Genomic DNA, 23,588 nt, shown 5'->3' with positions numbered 1-23,588 from the left:
ATTTTGGCACAGTGTTCTGAATTCACAAACACTAAAATCAGTCATTGCACATAGTGGTAAATAAATACATTTACTCCAGAATACCAAAGAGTTTCTTTAAAAAATTTTAATTTGCAAAAGCACATTCTTGCAGGTTTATCTAAAACTCTCTAAAGTCTGAACAAAAAGGGAGATGCCTGGCTACTCAAAACAGGCCAAGACAGTCTTGTGTGCAAACAAGCCTGACATGTTATAGCTGTGGTGAAAAAACATGTCTGGTTAAATATTAGTTCTCATGATTAGGTCATTTTTTGTCAAATTTGATATATTCCATTCTTTAAAACCCCATATAATGTAAAGACAATGGAGACCATAACATATTCAAATTCTACGGTATAACATCGGTTTATTTAAGAAAGGCAAAGAGATGAATCTGAAAATGTTTACTGTGGGAATAAAAAAAAAAATTAATCTGCTTTTTCATTTTCTAGGGACAGAAACATTCATGTAGCACATTTTCTACTTCTTGAAGTTTAAGTAAACAAGTCAGAAACAAAGGTTATTTTTCTTTACAGGCAGATATAGTCCCAGCATATTCTAAAATGAGTATTTATACAGCTGCTCCCAAACACTGGATCTTTCAGACTGTCATTAGTTGGATGAAGACAGTGTTGAAAAGTACCAAATCAGCTCAGTGGCTACTAGGAACTCTCAGAAATGAACCACCTCTAGAGTATGTACTTTCTGAGATACTTTTAGAGGTGCAACAAATTACAAAACATCCTCCACAGACATTTTTTGTTTTGTTTCCCTGCTTTTGAGTGTAAGAAATTGTTCAAAAAGGAGAAACAAAAGCCCAGTCTTGTGATCATGGGGTAGAGATTGGCTCACTGTGTGGATGAATCCCACTGAAAAGTCAGCTCAAAGGAAAAGCAGATGGCTCTCTGTAATATATATTCACATGGAAAGCATGAGCGAGAACAACTTTTTGTAATCTTTTCAAGAGAAAAAAAATCACTTTAAAAGAGGTTTCTAGTAACTGACTCTTTTAGAGATATTTTGCAATGATTAACCCCAAGGCAAATTAATAACATGGTTTATGCTGTCACTGAACAGAGTGGAAAGAAGGTATCACCAAAGGAGTTAAGTTCTTAAGACTGTATCCATATTTATATTCATGTGTGCACAAATGTTTGCACATCTAAACCTAGAAAATGTTGGGAAAGTCATAAACTAAACCCATCCCACACTTAAAACTGACAATCCTGCTGGGCATGTATGTATGTCCCTTTTATACTTTGCATACACCTGTCAGAGGACCTGATTTTCCTGTCACTGAGCACAGGATTTTAATTTAAAATTAACTTAGTTTCAATCACCAGAAAAGATGTTTACACTTTTAAGATAATAAAAAAAAATATTAAAGCTTCAATATTTGTCTTTTTTGTACATGTTTTTCAGTAAGTCTCTGTAAGTAAGAGTTTTGTTTTTTGTAGACCTTGTTTCTTAGGGAAACTCCCTGTGATTTGCTAGTTCTTGTGGAGGTTCAGTTCCACCCTATTTATCCCTTAAATCATGGGCAAGGTTTTGTTTTTCTAAATGCTCTGTGGAGTAGCAATAATGACATCACTGAATTTGGCAGCATATTTAATGGAAAAGGTGAACATTTTTCATCAACAGATATTCTAGATCCCCCCTTTGAGTGTCAACAAGTCTTCATGGGATGTATGTAAGAGCAAACTTTGGCCTCCCTTCCAAATCCAATTTTCTGAAGTGTTCATGCCAATAATGCCCAATGTTTGTGATCCAGTTAAGCCCACATTTAAACAAAGACAAGAAGACATTTGGACTCTGGCAGGGACACATGAGTGTGGTCTTATGGAGACACAACACAAGTTAGAAAGAAACATTGGTTACACCAGCAGGCTTGGGATTAGGCCTGACATGGAAATAAATGGGTGAAAATGACATCATGAAGAAATCTGTACAGAAATTGAGCAGTTTAGATGAGAAACAAGCAGTATGGACAGAGTTCTTACCAATATAACATAACATAAGCAGTGACCATCAGTCTGTCACTGAACACTGAAACCCGTGACTCCCTCCAAGCTGTGCCAAGCAGTGTGCCCATTCATTCTCTGGCAGGAAATCACCCTACTGCCATTCCCAGCACATCCCACTGCCCAGCCTGCATGCTGGACTTCCTCCACATCTGCAAATGGAGCTTGTCTGCACTTTGGTTTGCTTCTCTGCCACTGCACTCCTTGGATTCTGTGCTGCCTTTTTCTGGGCTTAGGGCTCAAAATAGTGCAAGTCTAACAACAAGGTGTTCTCTTCTGAAATGCAATGCGAACACAAGGAAAGTTCAAGTAACTTAAAGAGCCTCAGGTCCCGGTTTTTGCCTTCAGGAGGAGCTCTTTCTTCAGGATTGGGAGAGCTGTAATTTAAAGGCTTCAGTTCAGCATTTTCTCTGCTAAGCTTCCATGCAAGTCTCTGCAGCCGTGTCCTCTGACTGGTGACAGACACACAAGGTAGGGGACAGCACACGGGGACAAACATGCACTGTGACAGAGCAGGGTGACAGTGAGCATGTGAGAGCTGCATGGCTCCGTGAGAAACCCGCTGTGTGTGCTTTTCTGACATGGCTTGCATGAATGCTAAGAGAGGCTCTCATCCTCCAGATCCAGGCAGATAGAAATGAAGAAGAAAAAGAGAAAGGAAGATTATTTTCTGAGAAACAAGCATACCCTCTGATGGGCACTGTAAAATAAACCTAGTTCTACAGGCATTGTTTACATCACACTCCTAGAGTCAAGCTCTGCTACACTAGTAAAGCATCCTGGCAGCCACAAAATCCCAAGTAGAAAGCACACTGTTGTCAGGAAGCTTAAATTCATCATGCAAGTGGCAACAAATCAGAGAGTGCTGAAAACTACTGCAGTAGGAAAACAGGACTTGGGAAATGTGGCCTCTATTGTGCAGGTGGTGAGCTTTGAGTTCAAGAAGCCAAAAAATGTGGTACAGTTAGTCCTGAGTGACACCCTGAGAGTGCAGAGGGGTGAATCTCTTTACATGTTCACCAGGGCTTGGTCTGAAACCTGTTCAGCACTTTAAAATTCCCCAACAAACTTGAACTGCCCAACTTGATGAATACCCAAGTGGAAGATTATGCAACCAGAATTGAAGGCCACCCTACTTCAAAATGAGAACATATACACAGGGATTTAACACATTTTAATTCACAGATATTGACTTTATAGAGCTTTCACTGACTTAGTGTTCTGGAGTGTCCCCCATATGGAAAAACCTACACGTTTGAAAGAAGAGAAGGTTATAGATGGGATGGAAAAAAAAATCAGGGAACTTAAAGCAAAATAAGGAATCCCAGTAACACAGATTACCAAGAAGCTGAAAAGCATCTACCACCTGCAAGAAAGTATTTGAAGTGATACCAAATAGGAATTCAACCTCATGGACTTGTGCAATGTAGTCCAAAAGACAGAATAAATGGTGCTTTTGAAAACAGGTTTGGGGTTTTTTTGGAAAGAAAAGAAAACCAACAAAAACCCTGTCATAGTATCACTGGATTCAGTAATTCTTGAGAATTCTTCAGTTAGAGCTATATTCCATAATCAGCTTTTTTTAGGTGACACTGTTAGAAATCTTGTAAGAGTACACATCACTGCTGCAGCCCTACTTTAAAACAGAAGTTAGAATTAACAGTACACAAAATTTCTTTTCAGCCTACATTATAAAACACTGAATCCCCAACTAAATACAATTAGGAATGAAATAGAGCCTCATTGTTTGTTTCTTTGTTTTTTTACTTAGGAAAACTCAGTGGGCTTGATTTAAATATTTTGCTGAGCAACTTTTCAGTTCCTGACATTTGTTCAGTGTTCCCATGTTTTTTGGGGTCATTCTCATAAATTTATTTGCATGAAACTCAATTTCAATGCAACTTAATTGCGTGATGAAAACTCTGTAGTTACATGGTTTGGTTTTCCAGTATTCTAAAGTGAAACCGGTTAGTCTTCAGGATGAAGTTCAAAATGAAGACCTTCAGTCTCCTAGTGCTCACCCATGGCAACAGCTGGAACAGTAAGGAATAATAACATTCTTGGTTGGGAAAAAAAGCCTTCTGCCAACCCAGCCATACAGCACTAAATGTCAGTGATTTTGTCTAGAAATCACTGTGTTTTTTTCTTGGGTGAAAAGTTTATATTTTTAATAACAAATACCAAACCACATGTAAGGCAGCAGGAAATGAGGCAGAGTCTTTACTAGAAAACACAGCTCTATTTGTGTTTAGTACTGGAAATTCTGCCCTTCAGAAAGAAATGTCGTGGTGCACAAACCAGCAGCATCATTAGGCAAAACCCAAGGAAAGCATATTATTATATAATATGCTGAGATATATATATATATATATATATACACACTATAATAGCTATGTTATGTTTTTTTTCCAGCAGGACTATCAAGCTCTGCTTATACAACAGCTGAGGAAATTGCTGGAAAAAGCAGCTGCCTCTCAACCAAACCCACTTGGTACACCTCTAACTACTTGAAAGACTCTTTTATTTGAGCTTAAACCACATATTTGAAAACGTTTTTAAAATAGCTAAAAAATGCTGTAATATTTAAAGACACATCAGGATCAACAACGTTCTACTTCTAGAAGGCCAGGAGATTCTCTCTAGGGAAGAGAACAGGATGGTAATAATTGTGTTATCTTCTTCTGACTCAGACTTCAGGAATGAAGACCTCCTGCTACGAGGTGCCAGGGCTTATAAACTTTTGTAAACACTGAGCATCAAAGGCTGGACTTGATGGTCTTACAGGTCTTTTCCAACCTTACTGATTCCATGAGCAGTGTCCAAAGCCCACCCAACACACTCTGGTTTCATGTATCGGTGAGATTTTCTGCACTGGCAAAATAAGTGATCTCATTATGTAATTTTCCAGCATATCAAGAGTAAATGTTAAGATTACATTTACCTAGATAGTAGGCCTTAAAAAAATAATTTAAAATTCAAAAGGAGTGAAAATATTCCTGCTGTTATTTGGTAAGTAAGTCAATATATGAAAGGTACATGATTTCCTATGTGATGCTCAAGAGTGCCTAAGAGAATTAAGAAGTGCACTCTTGCCAGGACTTTGGAATTCTCATCACTTAGTGTGTCCTCATCACTCTGACAGCTTGCCGGCAGCAGTTTGGCAATCTGCATGGAGCTGCAGGATCAGAACCTTACTAAAGCTTACTATATCTCCTAAATGCAAACTCAAGCTGGAAACCAAGCTTAAGGAAAGAAAATTTTGAACAAATAATCTCCTTGCAATTTCATCCAAACTGTAAGCATTAAACCTAGCTAGATTTAATGTTAAAATTTATAAAAATATTTATAAATTACATTCTGTTACTTTGAGAATTACTCTTACACTTCATAAATTACTGACACTTCTAATGGCATTGTGCCAACGGGACAGCCTCAGTAAGAAGCCACAGATGCAGGGTGAAATGTGAGAAACACTGTAAACATCCCAGCTGAGTATAAATGTAGCCAGAAATCATGAGGCTCATTGTTTTTAAATCAGATGTGCATGACAGAGTCAAAGTGGGCAGTAACAATAGTTCTGAACAACTGAGTCACATCCAAGGGAAAGAAAAAAGCAAACAAAAATACAAAAAGACAATTTGCAGCACATTGCCAAGTGTCTCAGTTTGCGACATAAAAGCATAAATAGGTGATTGCATTAACCGAACCTCTGCAATGTGTTCAGGAATAATAGTTTTAAAACAGCAAATGCTGGGAAGTAAAACACAACCAACAACACACACTGTCAGAAGGAATAGTGTATCAGATGGTTTGTCCTTACCGTTTTTTTTCTGCACTTTTAGTAACCAAAAATAACACAAGGTAAAAAAATTGAAGCCCCAGTTAAATCATTGACAAGAATTCAACAGCATCAAGATTTGATCCTAAGAGATTGGTCAGTTACATGTTTTCTACATAGGCAGCAGAAAACTTCGTATCTTGGTTGGTTCAGGGAGCATTAAATTGAGTTCTGAGCACAGCAATACCACCTGTCACCCACCAGCCTCAAAGCACTCCTGGAAATCCTCTCAGCAGAACAGAGATGGACAGAGCCAGGCCAAAACCCAGGAGTTCCATTCAACTCATTGGAAGTGAGGCACAAAGAGGTTCTAAGATTTGCACAACGTCAGATGCTCCGTTGGGATTAAAGCCCAGGTGACCCGATCCCCAGGCCTGTGTTGAATCAGCCTAGAACACTGTGTTGACTTTAACACAGATTTTGACTCTTCAGGACTTTTTTTTTTTGCCTGTACACAAGCACAGAATAGATCACAAGTATTCCAGGTACTTGTGAGGTTCTGACACTCGAGCAGGACTTTGTTACAGTCTGTATGCTTAGCAAGCTTTTGTCAGAGTAATTTTCAAACTGCCATTGAAGACTTAAATAAAACCATGATAAGCTTCCAGTGTTATTGTATAATCCAATTACGATGTGAATAGGGAAGGTTTTCTCTCAAAAATGTATGCATAATTTTTCTGAACAGTGTCCTCTTCCTAGCAAACCAGAGTACTGGTTCCATTAAAGAGTTTCAGGAAAGCCACTTAATTCAAATCCTCTCAGTGCAGGTATAGATAAACATACCCTTACTTAAAAAGGGGAATCGAAAATGTATAGGCAGTTAAATAAAATACAACATACAAAATAAGTTTTAATGCATTTTCATCCAATATACAGGCATTTGTGAGTATCAGCTACTGAGCTATAGTTCACAGCAAAACACCAAAGCATTGAGATAGTTGTGCAAATTCTTTTCTTAGTTCCTTGGCGAGCAACAAAAAGAACTGAAGAATACCTACATAATTAATTTCAAACACTTACAGAGCAGAGCCCTGGAAGGTACTTTTTGTACACGAGGAACAACAGGAACCTGATTTCATTAAGTAGCACATACAAGAGAAGCCTGCACCTACAGTTAGATTAACTCTACTGCGAGATTTATATGTATAAAACTACTTTATTCTAGTAATCAAAATGAGGCCTTTTGAGAAATCTGAGTCATCAGCCCATAATTATATTAAAGGTGACTTCTGTGCTGTCCTTAATTGCCAAGCAAAGATATCTGATTAGTGAGCACAGGCTTCTGTAAAAGCAGGAAAAAAATCTCACAAATGATGCTTTAGGAAAGCAATGGGATAGTGTGGGGCACATAGTTAGAATGTCACAGGATCAAAGCCAAAATCTTCCCTCTAACACCTGTGATACATTAGGAGAAACCTCCTCTGCCCAGAACACCAGGCAACCTCATGTCTTGTCCTACTACAATAAACAAAACCAAAATAATCTGATATTGGTCTAGACTCATCATCCCTTCAGGACAAAAACTCTTCTTTCCCCATCCTTGTTTTATCCTTATGTGAAATCACAAATTAATTAATAATAAAATTTGTAAAAAGCTATGACACAAGAACTGAGAATGATTTTCCATAGTATGGACTGGATTCATGTTCTGATTTTTTTAATGGGCATCACCCAGGTAGGGGTAAGATTTTAATTGCAGAAAAGTAGGTCTAATGCCCAATATTTTTAGAGAGCTTACTGGTGTCTGCTTGTTTAAAGCCCCTCCTTTGTTCACCACAAGGGAGCAAAACCTCAGGAAGTTTGAATTGATGGCATTGGTTCCCCATGACGGATAAAACTCTGTGGTGTCATTTGACTCCACAATGATATTTTTTCAATTATGCAGCCACCAGATTTTATTACAGAGCCCTTTTCACTCCAACTCCTTCAGTGGTAGGACCTCATGAAGACAGCCAGCTGGGAACTCCAACACTATTGTAAGGCAACTTGAATAACAAGAGATTTGCCCAGTAATTATTACAAAACCATTCTCACTGATTTCTTAACAGCAGAATTTATAACAAGAGCCTATGACATTACTGTTTTATGTGCCATATATTATCCTACAAAAGGAACAGAGCGATGCCTAGCTTCTAAAAAATAAACTATTTTAGGCCACCAACACAATTCAACTCACAAAATCACTTCCAACCTTTTGGAAAAAAAAATTTAAAAAAAAGGAAAAATAAGGCAGCACTACAAAGGGAATCAAACAGCCTGCCTTCAGGCTTGTGGACAGCTCTGCTCATTGATTTGCAACCAATGCTTTGGAAACTTAATGTTTACTGAGAAAAACTCTGATTATATTTTAGGCAAGCTTTTTTATCTGCTACCTTTTAATGTGTTAATTTACTCTACTGAAAAGCCAAAGGGCCAAATTCACCCCTCTGATAAGGCTTCTATTGTAGGAGCATCACTGAATATGCACCAAAGGCATTATTCATCTGTGGAGAGATCACTGAGCAATATTGTCAAACACTTTTGAGCTGCACATCCTTGAAGAGCAGATAAAGGAATAGTAAAGAGAATGAGAAGGAAACAGAACATCAGAGATGAAGAAAATTAGATAAAGGCCAGGAAGAAACTGTTTGATGTAAACAGAGTGACAAGTTAGATTAAGAACTCTCATTAAAGCATGCAGCATTTGCCCATAAGCAATTCAGGCAAGGAATTTGTTTACAACTCTGCCAAAATCAACAGCAGATGCAAAAAATCATCAATATTGGGATTTTAAATAACATTAAATCTACCGTATCCAAACATTCACTAAGACTGTGTGAAGGAAATACACAGCTTGGGGCCATTCTATTCTTTTGTCACACTGAATAAACAAGGTTATGCCCTGCTGCACACTGAATGCAGGCCCAGCAGAAGTTACTAACAGGAGTGTACCACTAACTACTCCTTGGTTACTTAGTGTGCACATGTCTCTGAAAATACTTACTAGTACCAAGATTTTATTACTGATGGGGAAGAAAATGTAACTTCATGAGAAAAATGTAATTTCAGATATGAATCTATGCTAAGACAGAACCTGGTTTGACCTTTCCAAGCTAGGAGGACAAAATTTAGAGATGTGCTGGAAAGCTTGTAGCATCACCTTGCATGTGACCTTTATCAGAAAATACCCAGCAAAAATTATCCATCAGAAATTATATAGATTCAAAATTAATCATTGAACCTGCTTCCAGGGCAAATGGTGAAGGCCAAGTGAATCAAACCCAGTACCATGCTCAACAATAGTGAGGAATTAGGGTTTTGGCAAAGGGCATTAGGAGCAAATCCTATTCTAACTGCACCAGATTTAATGAGAGTTTCTCATTCCTAGTCCCAGGTTAACATCCCGCTCTAGTGACCTCAATTGATTGTGAGGAGTTTTTCCCTCAGCAGCTTGTTGTCTGATGGGCCTGCACGGTTCTGTTAAGATTATGGGAATTTGAGTCACCACTTTCCTCCTGGCATGGTTACAGGTTAAAAAAAAATACCTGTCTGAGAAGAATATGCAGTGAGAGTGAAGTTACACAATGTGCTGGCAGCAGAATTGTCCCAAGATGCTGAACTTGCTGCCTTTCCCCAGCCCCTCATTCTCACCCTTGTGCAGGAGTTCACTGCACATGAGTTTCCTTTCATGCCAATTCCCTGGGGGTTGAGTCAGACCATTGTTATGATCTGGGTTAAAAATAACCCTTCCTAAACCAGCCTCACCACTAAAGCCAGCAGATTGTGTATTTGCACCATGAGACACTCAGTTCCTTTGACACAGTCTTGTGCACAGAGAGAGGCAGAAAACTGTGTCAGGTGCCACTTTCTCAGGCTCTAAAGCATGTGACTGGCAAGGCACAGAATTCAAGCCATGCAGATTCAGCCATTCCCATGCTGCAGAGTTCTTCAAATCCACATCACACCTAAATAACAGTACTTGGAACTCCTGACTGGTTTTACAGTAGTGCAAACAAAAAATTCTGGTGATCACTGGGAGCTAGTTTTTAAAGGCTGACATGAGGTAAGCAAAGGCCTAAGGGCCTTCTCTGTTAAATCCATAGTGAGATGACAGATGGGGATGTGAAATTATGGGAAACCATCAGCTAGAGAGAAAAACAAAGCACCCATGTGCAAAGCCAAAGAATCTCCCTGCAGCTCATGACTCAGCACTTGGATCATTCATGGAGGGAATCGATGCTTGATGCTCGTTTCTCTCAAACAAAAGGTGTCTTTCCATTTTATACCATTGCATGGAAAGGCTCCTTGCAAAAAGGTGAGGGGACAAAAAAAGACAGAGCTTCCTGTTAATTGAAGAGAATATTTGACACGCTGAGTCTATAACAAAACACTGTTTAAAGCCAGCAGACTTTCTTCCCATAGGTTGTTTAAAAGATTAGAAAAAATGTTGGTAATTATTTATTTTCATCTCTTATCTGAAATTCCTTTGTCTGTATACTGGGAAGGAGAGCTGAAGGCAAAGGTGAAGAGAGCATATTTCTTTTGTTAGTTGAAATGATACAGTCCAAATGGCACGACCTTGAGGAGAGCTTTATGGCCTGTCCCCTACAGTCAAAAAGGGCCTGTCAACTATGAGACAATCAGATTTGATCTCATTTTTACATTGCATAATCTCTGGTTGTGCAGTGCAAGAGTTTATAAGGAATAAAAAGGTAGGCCTGAATACACGCAATATAAAACACAGCTACTACTTCACTCACATTTCCACACCCTTCTGGTAAACATAAATTCTACTATTCTGAGTGCCATTCTGGATAACATTGCACAGAAAATGGCAGCAAGACCATTATTTTTAAAGATGTGTGACCATTATTTTTACAATGTGCTTTTGAGTTGCAGCTCCTGGCTTTTGAAATGTTCAGGACAGAAGATAACAATGACTTGTTCTTTGCTTGTGTTTTGTTTTAAAATAGTATTTGTTTATATATTCCAGATAGATCAGAAAAATGGAAATGCAAAATCTGCACTATTTTAAGCTATTCTGTGTCCTGCCAGTGTCTCATTTGTATGCAGCATACACTAGATTTGCCTATAAGGATTTAGCTCAGTAGCTGGCACGTTTACATCAGAGAACAACATACACAGTTTCAATTGATTTCAAGCATTCTTACAATGGGAAATAAATATGAAAAGTGGCTGTTGCTCAAAGTTCTAAAAATGTGATCAACAAATTGTAAAAGCTCAAAAGGCCAGATAAATTTAATAAAATATTTCCATTTACCTTCCTCAGCTTTACACGGCCTGTTCAAAATAAGAAGACTCTCTGCAGAGTGCCTTTATCCAATTGTTTATATCACTTCATACAAAATATGTGTTTGAATTACCACAGCAATACAAGGATATAAATTCCCAGCCCACAAAATGCCAAATGCAACATAAGTTATGCTTTCTTGGCATTGAGATGTTTTCCTTTTCCCTTTCTGTACTGCAAATACATTTCCATTTGAAACAAATTAAAAAGCATGTAGATGTTAAAACATAATGACAGCTTAGAATTCAAGTGACTTGTGCAACATTATTTTGTGCTTTCCACTTCTCCGTTTCCTCCTACTGCAATTAAAATTCATCATGCCCTACTACATGTACAATAGCAATGCATCAAGTTCAGTCCTGTAGAGGTTTTCAACCTTCAGACTTGGCTTTATATTACATGAGATCCTTGCACAATCAAAAAAAAAAAAAAAAAAGGTGCATCTTTTTTCCTCATCTTTCTCTTATGCTGGATGATGTGAAGCTCTGATTAGTTGATGCAGGAATGCAACCTTGAGGTACGACTGCAGCCTCGGAATGATTCTTAGATGTAAAAAGAACCTTTTGGAGCACTCACGTACTTTCTGGATTTTTAAAAAAGACACCACTGCCATGGTGCTACTGGGGCCACGGTACATCATGGCACACACCCATAACATAACCAGGGAAGTGAGAGACAGCTCCTATTTACAAAAACTTGATGTCACTTCCAGAAAAATATGACAGAAAAAAAAAAGGAAAATATAATTTCCTGAATGTCCTGAATTTTTAGAAGATTCCTTTTACTTTCTTTTCAGCAACAGAGTGGTCCTCCACAACTGTATTTTTCCCTGACCTTTTTAGTATGGACCATAAGCGACACCAGCAGGAATTGGGAATCACATGGCAAACTGCTTCCTTCAAGAGGATGCTCACCCACGCCCCTTTACTCACAAGCCAGCTTGCTGTCAAAACTGGAAAGGGCAATGGAAAAGGCTTGTAGTGCACACATTGGGTAGTTGTAGTCCATGGTGAATACATCCTCAGCCACGCGGCCAAACTGCATCACGATGTAGTCAGCTGCCAGAAAGGTCAGGAAAAGCAAAAAGCATTACTGTTGTTTGCAGCCCTCACTAAATAAGTAGGCATCCAACCCTACCCCCTGTCCCAGAGCAACGAAATACCACTCAAACATGCTCACTCATCAAACTTCACAGCACTTATTCATGCAAGTGGGTGTGCTGATAGCAGAGCGAGAAGCAAGGACAGCTTGAGTGATAAAGGGTTGCAAGACTTGTTAGCGTCAAAAAAAATGACACATATAAAAAGTGCTTTTTTCAAGAACAGGCAGACGATGGGTTCTATATAGACTGTTGAAGCCTCTTATACAGATCTCAATTAAACTTGCTCAGGTGACAACTGTAAGGGCAGAATCCCTCCCAGTGCAGTGCTGTTCCTACACCTTACGGGCAGAGAGCTCTACTTACGATCATTATCATGGATAATTTGGAAGTTCTTCACTGAGGCCTGGGTGACTCGACCATGGAAATTCAGAACGTAGGACTGGGTGTCATCATTCCAGACTGGGGTTTTGTTGTGCAGCTCAATGACGCTCTCTGTATTTTTGTTCTGCCACCTTGCAAGAAGCGTCTCATGTTCCTGCACACACCACAGATACGCTCTTCAGTTTAACATGCTCACACGTCAAAAAATACATTAACAGGGAAGAAAAAATTCATCAATCCTGGCCCAAAGACTAAACCCTCAACCCTCAAAACAACTTCAATAAGTGAAACTGAGAACTGTGAGGATCTAAATGCAAATGTGCATTTGAGTCCTTTCCACAGTTTGATAAATGTTAGTTGTACCTTTTGTTATCAAAATACTTTGTTTGTAGAGCTTCTGTGAGTCACAGAAGTAGCCACACATCCCATTGTTCTGCAATTGTTTGAATACCATTTTATTAACTGCTAGACCTTCAGAAATGCAAATAAAAAACCCCAACTCTACCTGAAAAAGAATTCAAGTAATTCTTAGTGCTGGCTGCTGGTAAGACTTACATTTCGTGGTCTGATGGAAACTCTTTCATGATCCATATTCATTCCTGGTATGATCACGCTCATTTTACGAGGTCCTTTAAACCCCAGGACATTTGTTTCCTAAAGATGTTTAGAAAAGATTTCATCATGTTCTTTGTTTTTAAAGTTATTTTTTTCAGCAGAGAGACACTGTGGCAGTGCAGGGAACTTATTTGTTAGCCAACTCAAAAAACATCTTGAAACTCCCACCTTCACTGGCACTGCCAAACATTCTAGCTTTGTCTTAGAAGTTCCGACAACAAGAAAAATGGAAATAAGAGAGGTTTCCAAAAACACTCCTAACACTGGCTGCCAGGAACCTTAATATCATTTTTTTACAAAAAAATCCTTTGTTAAGAAAGGATATGAATTAACCAGATTGCTTGGCTACTGCTAGATCCCAAAATAAAGTAGTTGCAATTTAAAAATCATAAAATGCAGTCACACATTTTAATGTGAGACAAAATTAAATATATGGGATCAGCTTCATTTATTCCAGAGCCAGCACAAAAGCAAACAAAATGCTAGTCAGAACATCTGATAGCAGTACTGTGGTTTTCAAAGTTTGCTTAGAGATGACCACGGTAAAAAAAACAAACACATTAGCATAATGGCAAATTTTCTAGCTATGAAGACAGGGAAAGTAAAGAAACCACATGGACAGCAAAAATAAATCCATGGAAAATACAAATTCTTCCATTAAAAGTGATCTGATGCTTTCCTGACCAGCTTTTCACAAGAGAACCAGAAAAGGTAAAGAGCAATATTTTCCAGTAAAACCCGATTTTAGCATTAACCCATTTTAACATTAACCCAGTGAATGAAACAGTGACACCTTCAAGTCCATCTCCTCATGTTTTGTGATAGCACTTTTCAGTCACGTGTTATTTTTTTCCCCATCTGCCAAACTGAAATGAAGGGCTTTGGAGGTGCACTAAGGAATCTCAGGAAGAACATTCTCATTATTCCCAGCAACATACTACAGGATGCCAAGAACCAGATACCTCTAGGCTCCAGCTGGTGTGGCTTTACCACTGGGATATTTAAAAGTGACAAAATCAGCTGTCTCTGCTTTTATATTTTTAATTAAAATGTCCTGATTTCTTGAAACACTAAACTTATTAAAACACTTCTACTTTTGCAAGCAAAAATCCATGCATCTCAACCCACTGGAAACATCTGAAAATACCCACCTAAAATACCCACAGCTTTGACATCACCAGACCTATGAAATAACTTTGCCTGTTCCAGCAAATCATCTGGAGATTCTCCACAACTCATTAAAGATTTGCATGCATGCAAGAGAAATTCTACAGGATTATTTTACTGCATGTTCCTGAAGCAGTCCAGGCTTATTCATATATCTTCCTAGCTCTGCACATTAATGGGAAGATTCTGCCTTTTTTCTGAATCATTTATGTCCCCTCCTTTGGCAAAGTAAAACATGTTATCAGTTCACTTGGTTCTGCATCATGGCAAGATGGAAACTGATATGACTTCCAGCAGATTTTATAAGTAGAAGAGACTCAGCTCACGAGAGGACAAGTTCTAAGAAAAGATTCATGCTTATGCTTATTTTCCATTAAGTACTGACAATTTTGGGCTTCTCTGCTATGTGTTACAAGCTTTTCTTCTCCTCGAGCTGCAGTTATGCTATACATAATTAATTTAGATGCTGACTGGTTGAAGATATTGTTGAAGGTAAAATTAAATAATAGTGCTGAATCACTTCCCTCCCAACAAGCAGAGGAAAAAAACAGGACTATATTCTTTGGGTTTATGCAGAAACACTGAGATTTGTACCTCTGGCATATGATAAGAGAATGGTTACTAGTTGCACATTACCACCATCACCAATTATCACACACTGTGCTGGCAAATGCTACCCTTTTGCTAAACTCACAGTACCAAACTGAAATTATATAAACATGGAATATGTGAGGAAAATTATTAAAATTACCTCACCTCCTGCCTCACTCCCTGCTTCTCTTTTATTTCCCTCCTCCACTCTTTTTTGTGTGCCTAGAAGGAAGACTACAAAGGGTATTAGGGGAACATAAACCAAATTCTGATTTCACACCATTTTAATGCCAGTGACAGTCTTGGTTTACACAGGAACACAAATGCTGGTCACTGGCAGAGCCCTGTTGACTCAGCCAGGACACCAATGATTTTTAGCAGCTCAGGACTTAGCCCAAGATTGTTGCACTCTCTGCCTTAGCCCATCCAGTCAGCCTCACAATAAATTGGGCTGGAAGAGCTTCTCCCCAGGGCTGCCTTTAGAATATTGCATACTTTCAAATAATTATGTAAGCACGTTGCTTTAGTGGCAATAGCTGCCATGATAAAAGCAGCATGGTGAATATCCCTGCAGCTCCCAGGAGATTCACGGTTTTATTACCCTTATTTTCTTGCAGCCACTTCCCTTCCTGGGCTTGTTTCACACAGCTGTGCCTTGTTCTTAATATCTTCTGTAGAAATTACCATTCTAAGGAATGCCCAGCTCACAGAACCCACAACACTGGAGGAGCGCAATGCAAGTGATTGAGGCCTGAGTAGGAACACAGTCTTGCTACTGTACTGAAACCTGAGCCACACCTCAGAGTATCAGCTGAGCTCACTGCCTGGAATCTGACACAAACTGAACTGTGAGATACTATGGAATCCAGCAGAGAAAATCCTGCTACGAGTGGCACATTTGCTCCTCCACTGCTCCTGGATAAATTTTGCCAACAATTCTGTAATCAGCCATTAGGTGCTGCTGCAGGTTTATTAATATGCTGGGCTGCGAACACAAGGGGAGTAAAAGTCGTCAACAGCACCAGAGGAAACTCTGACCTTGCCTAGCTCTGTTCCTGTTGCTTGAAACACATCTTAAGGTGAGCTCCACAGAGAGAGCCCTCACCACATTTATCCCACAGTCAGCCACAGATGCATCACCAGTTTTTGCTTATATAAATTACACCTGCTGAGATGATTAAGCAGGTCATGCTCAGTAAGTTGGGTACAGCTTGATCTCTACATGGGTACTTGCTCAGATAAGCTGAGGGACAGTGAGAGGCATAGTGGTACTTTCAAAGTATTGTTTTTATAGCTTTTGCTGCAGGGGAAATCTCAGGATTTAAAAGGAATTAAAAGACTGCCTTAGGACAAGGGTGTTTCGGCTCTGCTCTTCCTGGCACTCTCTGCTCTAGTTCTGCTGCAGCCAGGAACAATAATCTCACTTCAGCAAACCTGGCTAGTTTGAAATGAAATACAATTCCAATTTCCTTTGTCCTCTGGCCACAGCACATCTGCAAGCCTGCTGCCTTTGTCCATTAGTACCAAAATATCAATGGAAAAAGTAATTTTCTTATACAAATGTACCAGTTTCAAACTGCTGATTACAGACAAATAAAAGCAGCTTATCTCAGTCCCATTCTTCAAACAGTGGTTATGGTTTGGTTCTTTCCAACACCTATACTTCTAATTACCTCTGCTGACCACAACAGCTTTCTATCTGGTATTGTTCACCATTCAAGTATCGTTTATTGTTGACTTAAGCAATGCCTACATTTCTCAATATATAACTTTTTTTTTTTAATTGGCTTTAGTTTTCTTTTTGCATTTCCAGTTTGCACGAGATTAGTTGCCTGGCTCCAGGGAATGCCATCCTATATAAACCAGTAAAACTATCTTTATTAAACATGTATGTTCTGCTAGGCTTCTACTGAGACTTCAGTTAAAGTGACCTCAAATGCTGGAGTGTAATTTTAAATCCTGCAAGTTGAGTTTTTGGAAATTCTCAAAATTTCAAATCCAATAGGAAGGGAGGGATATGTATCTGCTCATCTGCCACATTAAAACTGCATCCTAAGCAGCAGGAAGAGAATGTGCTGGCAGCTAATACTGGCTTCCTTCAGAACTCCCAGCACTTTGCACGGAAGGGATGGCTCTCAGCTTCCTTGCTCATGGAAATCTTCCAGATGCATTGCTCCTCACAGCCCAAAGCTCACCCTTCTGGGAACAGATTCTTTGCATACATGGGGTATGTGGTGGACCTCAGCCTTACAGATTTCCAGGCATCCTTGATTAGATCTGGGCAGGAATTCTTCAGAAAAGTCATTCTTGGATATTTTTATCGAAGCTGTTGATTTGTGAAACCAGACAACTTTCTGTAGCAGTGTACATATCAGATTTCACTGGAAGGGTTTCTTGGCCCCAAATATTTCTGGACAGAAAGAACACTCTCACCAAAAAGGTTATGCATCCAGCAATTGTGAAACAACAGCAACTGTGTTTCAAGTCTTGACTGTCTGCATTGCTCCTGACAAATGCTACTTATTCTCCTGTAAGAGCCTGGTTTCTCTCATTCAATCAAATTTTGGATTGTACTTGGGTTTTTTCCCTGGTAAAAAGGAGTTTTAGAGTTTTTATCCCAATCTCAGCTGCTGCAGACCTAGCTGCCAGCTACCAATGGTTTGGATCAGAGAGGCCTCCTCCAAAACACCGTAACAAACAATCATACTTTAGAGCAGTAATGGCATGTGCACAACTCTTCCCAGTTTAGGAGGTTCCCTCAGGTGGTGCCTGCAGGCTGTGATCCTACCCTTTCCAGAGGGTTATGTAAGAACTTCAACACCTCCTTCTCACCAAAGGTGAGAACTGGGCAACCCTGTTCAGTGCACAAGGTTTTTCACCTCTACTTTGCACTGAGCCTCCTGGTTTCTCTGGCGGAGATCAGCTGCCTGGTTACATCGAAGTCTGAATGCTGATTTACATAATCATAAGTGAGAAGGAAATTCAGTGTGCTGTTTCAGAAAGTGAGCTGCCCTTCCTGCACGCTGTGCCTGTGAGCAGTACTTACGTAACAAATAGCAGCTAGCTCCTGACGCAGGGTACTCGCCTCCAGGCTGGATGTTGTTTTCATTGGATTTACTCCATTGTCATAAACTGTAAACTTAGTTCCCATAAGATTTGATCTACCAAAAAAAAAGAGGAAAATTCAATCACCATTTGTCAGCAATGCTGCTTGAGACATCTATCCTTTACTGCACTGTGGCACCAGAGGAAAGGCAAATATTGAGTAAAGAGAGTTGTTATTTCTAATCCCAACTACATGGCAATTCCTGGATTAAAGGGCAAAATGACAAAAATGTAAAGGTACAGTACAGAAGTGCATACTAAAGGTCCCTTATTATCATGCTGGAGATTTCTGATAACATCTTGCAAACTAGGAAATACAAGAAAGCTGTAAGGAAACACTTGGGTGCGGTTATTTTGTGTGTCTGCTTGGTTTTTAAAATACACTTGCTACAAAACCATCTGCTTTCTTACCTGACTACTAAACTCTGTTAGAATATAGGGAGTGACTTTTATAAAGCCATTAGTGAGATCAAATCTTTCCTATTGCAATGGAAAGGAGTGCAAAATACAACACAGGCATAGATGATCTGAACATACACCCAGAGGCTCCACGAAGGGATCAAAGCAGACTGGCTGTACAACGTGGGGACAGACAGAAAAGGAACACGTGGTTCTGAAATAATTCCACTACCTGTAAATAACTAATTTGGATCTTGAGGAACAGGCAAAACCAAAGGGATTTTCAGACTGTGTAACAGTGCGTTCCAAAGTATTTATATCAATAGAAGCTAGACACAATGTACTCATGCACTTCTGAAAATCCCATTAAGATAAGTTGTGCTGGTACACCCTTGAGAATTTGGCCTTTGAGCACTTAAGAGCTTCAGTCCTGCTAACTTTTAATGAAATGTGATCCTGTAAGTACTTGAGACATTTTTGAAAATATGCCCTGGATACTGGTTCCTCTAACTAAGAAGACACAGTGGATTACAGGCTTCTTAATATCGAACAAACTTTGCATTATATAAAGAAAATTCCTAGACTTATCACTGTTTACCTCAGTTTTCCAATAAAACTCTCTCCACCCCGAGACAGGTCAGTTGGGTCTATAGAGATGAGGTAATTAGAGGTTTTACTCTTCTTTCGTTTCCTTCCAGCCAACAGAAACACCTAAGCAATGCAAAAAAGCATATTCTAGAATGCTAAAGGGCTAGCACACACCACTTCCTGCTTTGATATAAGGAAACCATAAGCAATTTTTCTGTCTTTAAGCATCACCAGCCAAGTAGCAGAAGATCTGGGATTTAGCAAAACCAGGGAAAAAAACTCTGGTAACGGAAAATAACTTCTCAACCCCTCATTCCATTATTTATGGTTTAAATAATTAAATCTGATCTATTTTATTAAATGTTTCATTCTAACTTGCTCTGGCTCTTCCAGCTGAATTGGAAGTAGGTGCTTTTCAGGCCACAGAATGCAGAGAGCTCCAACTGCTGGCAGTCACATAAAGGTGCCATGCATGGATTATTTAAAGCCAAAGATGGGACATAAGAGGAAAGGCAGTGGATGAAAGTGATACTGCTCTTTGGTTTTGGGAAGACTGTAGGGTAGATCTAGCGAAAGCAAAAATGTATCCAAAATACAAGATTACATTTTCTTTCTAAGACTCCTTCAGATTTTTTTTTTTTTTAATATTCAGATGCAACTGGTATGCCATTCAAGTTATGTTATGACCTTTTTACCATGCTCCCTTTCCAAGTGGAGGTAATAAGTAGGGTACATCCCTCGGTCCATTCCCTTCTTGTCTCTTGTGATCCTGCACTTGATGGTGACCCCCTGTGGGGCAGGTCTGACAGCAAACTCCTCCAGGTCATCCACATCTATGACAGGTTCATTTGTGGAAGGACTGGGGGCTGAGGCTGCTTCCTAAAACAATAAGCAAAATTCAGGGGTTTTTAATTTCCATTTACAAGGTTATAAGCACAAAGGAACGGCATTTGATAGAAGCTGCACTTTTAAAAAGTCAAACCAAGGGCCGTATTGTCTTGCTGGTGCTCTGTGTACAGACTCGCCTGGTGGAACAGAACAGGGTGGCTGCACAGACAGAGTGCTGTACAGAGCAAACCCTGGCTCACACCTTCCCATCTCATCACACTCCTTCTGTCAGAAAGGCTGTGCTCAAGGAGAGGGGTGGCCTTTGATGGAAGGAAGGAAGGAATGGGATAGAGAGCAAGAGTTTAAGCTCCAGAGAGATCTAACAAAGATGAGAAGTCAGAGCAGTATATTAAAGAGCAGGGCACCATCAACTGGTTTAGCAAGATCTTGTGATTTAGAATATTTGAACCAGCCAAAGTCTTATTTTATGTTCAGATTATAGCAGAGAGAATAGGGTGGGAAAATGCCCAGAAAAAGTCAATGGAAACAAAAGATCCTTCTGAACACCTGCAAGAAGTAGAAAGGTAAATATTTACTGTTTCCCTTTCTCTTCATTCAAGTTCAGACAATATTTGCCATTCTTTTCTCCAAGTCATTATTTTCATTGCTTGCTCTTGCGAAGCCTGAGAGATACCACAGTAAATCACCTTGGAGAGACTCTAGTGCATAATAAACACAGAACAAGAAAGCCAGACCTGTCCTGAGTGCACCCTGAAATCACACAATTCATAGCAGTTTGCACACTCCTTCTTCAGCACTCTCCCCTTACCTTATTGGATTTCTTGCTCGTGGCAGAACCAGGCCGGGTGTTACTGTTTAACTGTGAAGAACTGGAGCTGTCTTCATCCTCCTCATCTTCTTCCTCATCAAAATTCATGCTACTTGAAATGCCTGAGGAGAAAACAGCACACTTATATGAAATAGTGATAGATTAAAGCTGCCCATACTTGCTGTAAAACACTACTTATCAGACTGCTGCACCCTGAGGCTCACAGGTGAGTGAGGGGATGTGTAAGAGTGGTTCATTGTGTGAGGCACAGCATGAACACATGGGTCAGACAGCAGCTCTCCTGAGAAGCCTAAACATTCAGGTAAAGAGACAGGAAACGTCATGGTTTCCATTCCACAGAGAGGATCAAGTTACCCAGTGATACAGGAGCAAATATCTGGTTAAGAACTAAATTCAGATCATCCAATCAAGTACTTCAAACACAACACAAAATCATAAACCTGAAATTGGAGCTGAAAGGACAACCTAGCACAGCCACTTGGAAACCCTCACAATTAAAAGACAAGCCCTTTTACAGCACACTTTTAGCTGTGTGATCTGCTGAAGAGCACATCTTAGACCAAGAAGAAACATTCACATCAAGGAAATGTTCTCCTGCATCTTATTTCATGTAAAGAATAGTATCAGCCCAGGCCAAGGGAAGTGCCTTACAGCACTTGAAAATTTGACTTTACAGGAATTCAAAACCTCAGACATTTCAAAGGGAAACACAACTTTGAACATCAAATAGGTCTTAGCAGCAAAAAGCATCAATGGTGGGACATTTGCCAGGCCTAGTTTTTCAAAGAATATCATGCAGATGAAGCCACTCCATATCCAAGTTCAAGCTCTCTAGATTCCACATATTACAGGCTATATTCTATCCTTAAAAAAAAAAATAAAAAACATCACTTGGTCCAGAACTCCTGTTATGGGTAAGTCCAATGCAGAAGGATAAATGAAATGCAAATTTCCACAGCCAAGCAGCATGGACATAATTAACTTTTTCCTTCTGTACTCACCAGGAACGTGATCCAGGGCGACAAGACTGGACTGGGAGGTGGAAGAGGACCAGGATGTATTTGCATGGGGATCTGAGAAAGGAAAAAATCCAAGGGTTTGATTCTGCAAACCCTTCATTGAGTGAACAAGTGTAACCTGGCAAGAGGACTCCACACAGGGCTAAAGGCTTCTGGGATAGGGCCACAATGCTGCTGCTTGGATTCACAATTTCTGCACTGCACCATCAAATTCACTTTCTACCTGCTTATACCTGCTGTGATCTTCACTTTCAGTACCTTGAATAAAGTGAAAAAGCCCTGGATTACAGAGCTGAAGCTTCAGCAAACATTATTCACACTGAGCAGTTGTGCCACCAACACTTCTGTGTGTGATGTGCACTGCATGGTGGGGTTTGGGCCTGCTTTGGAATTCTAACAAAATAAAAACCCTCAAACCTGATTGACATAAGTGATATACATAGATTCTACACAATACTGAGTTAGTAACACTGAAATAAGTATTCAGATTCATATTCAGATGGCCTAAATTCTACTTCAGTCCCTGTGCCTACTGTGTCCTTATCATCAAAAGATCAAATCAGGCTCTCTAAGCTGTTTTTGTGGAAGCTCCAGGGATATGCATAAAGATTTTATTGTAGTTTTGTCTTCTGGAATATGAACTTGGTCTGTAACAAGCAGACAAAACCAATCTGATGTACAGAAATATAAACAGCAGATATAGACTCAGAAATGGTTTTCTTCAGTTCAAATGTTGGAACAGATGAAGAAAAAGGCAGCAAAAAAAAGCATTAAAATGCTTTTTGCTTTTATTGCTGCTTCCAGTAACTTCACTGCATATCCCTTTAGAATATCCAGATGCACGCTGGATAGTGAAACACCACCAGAGTAGTAAGAGTGAGGGTATAAAAGTAAACCAGGAGCATAAGCAATGCTTGCATTGCATTCAGCTGCCCTGTGAAAGCTCTCATTATCCACTTCTTCAACTCCCCCAGTGCTGACATACACCACAGAGCACGACAGCAAAACCTTTCAACAGGACCTGGTTATGCAAGGGAGGCCCGAGTTCACAGGTCAACAGATATTTTCAAAGCCTGTAGAATTCATTCATTATTAATCACACACTCATTAATCACAAGCATTATTTCTTTATAAGGAAAATCATGTTCTAGCCTCTATGCATGGGTAATGGACACAGTCCATCTCCTCAGCTGGCAGCTGCACAATAAAGTCATAATTCATATTCACAGACAGAACTGGTTTATTTTCCCACCTGTGCTCATTTCACCACCAATACTTTAGTGGTGAAAATTCTGTGCCAGCCTCAGAAACATCTGCGCTCACAACCTGCGGGGAAAAATGCTTCAGGGAGCTCCTGTTTTGGAATCCAGAAATGAAATTGATCCCTTCCCTAAGTCTAAAGACTTCAGATGGCAAAGAAGAACTAAGACCCAAATTGCTCATTCCATGTCCTTTACAGAGACATATTGGAAACTGATAAGAGTGAGGACTACATGTTAGTTATTCAGTGTTAAAACTTATGGAAGTCTGACTCTGTCCTAGTGAATCATTTGCCAGGGAGGAACTCTACAGATGAACACTTTGGAAATTAAAAGGATGAATATTTCCTACAGGAGGAAAATTATCAATTGCCAACAGATGGAGAAATCAAATAAAACATTTGGCATTTTCTTGCAAGTGGCATATTCTTTTCACACTTGGTAGCCTATAACCTCTTGTCTTGTTACAGAGCTTGACTCATTGGGGAAGGAGAGACACGTGCTAAGAGAAGTTTCT

At 39.6% G+C, this 23,588-nt stretch overlaps 1 protein-coding gene across 3 annotated transcripts in view; it reads right to left on the bottom strand.

Annotated features, from left to right (window-relative positions):
• The window catches only part of TUB (TUB bipartite transcription factor), an 89,923-nt gene that overhangs the window by 13,918 nt on the left and 52,417 nt on the right, over positions 1-23,588 (bottom strand). For 2 of the 3 annotated variants that reach the window (XM_053944762.1, XM_053944763.1), the window contains 8 exons: positions 21,795-21,866; positions 20,773-20,894; positions 19,803-19,994; positions 19,126-19,238; positions 18,070-18,184; positions 13,206-13,304; positions 12,633-12,804; positions 12,082-12,225 (listed from right to left, as the gene is read on the bottom strand). In XM_053944762.1, coding sequence (XP_053800737.1) covers positions 12,092-12,225; positions 12,633-12,804; positions 13,206-13,304; positions 18,070-18,184; positions 19,126-19,238; positions 19,803-19,994; positions 20,773-20,894; positions 21,795-21,866 — 1,019 coding nt within the window. In that variant the 3' untranslated portion in view covers positions 12,082-12,091. The remainder of the gene's footprint in view (positions 1-12,081; positions 12,226-12,632; positions 12,805-13,205; positions 13,305-18,069; positions 18,185-19,125; positions 19,239-19,802; positions 19,995-20,772; positions 20,895-21,794; positions 21,867-23,588) is intronic. The other variant, XM_053944764.1, reaches the window with a different exon arrangement.

Source organism: Vidua chalybeata, chromosome 6, assembly GCF_026979565.1.
Source record: "Vidua chalybeata isolate OUT-0048 chromosome 6, bVidCha1 merged haplotype, whole genome shotgun sequence".
In the NCBI taxonomy this organism is placed as follows: domain Eukaryota; kingdom Metazoa; phylum Chordata; class Aves; order Passeriformes; family Viduidae; genus Vidua; species Vidua chalybeata.
Note: the sequence above shows the minus strand (reverse complement) of the source record. Positions and strands in the feature narration are given on the sequence as shown.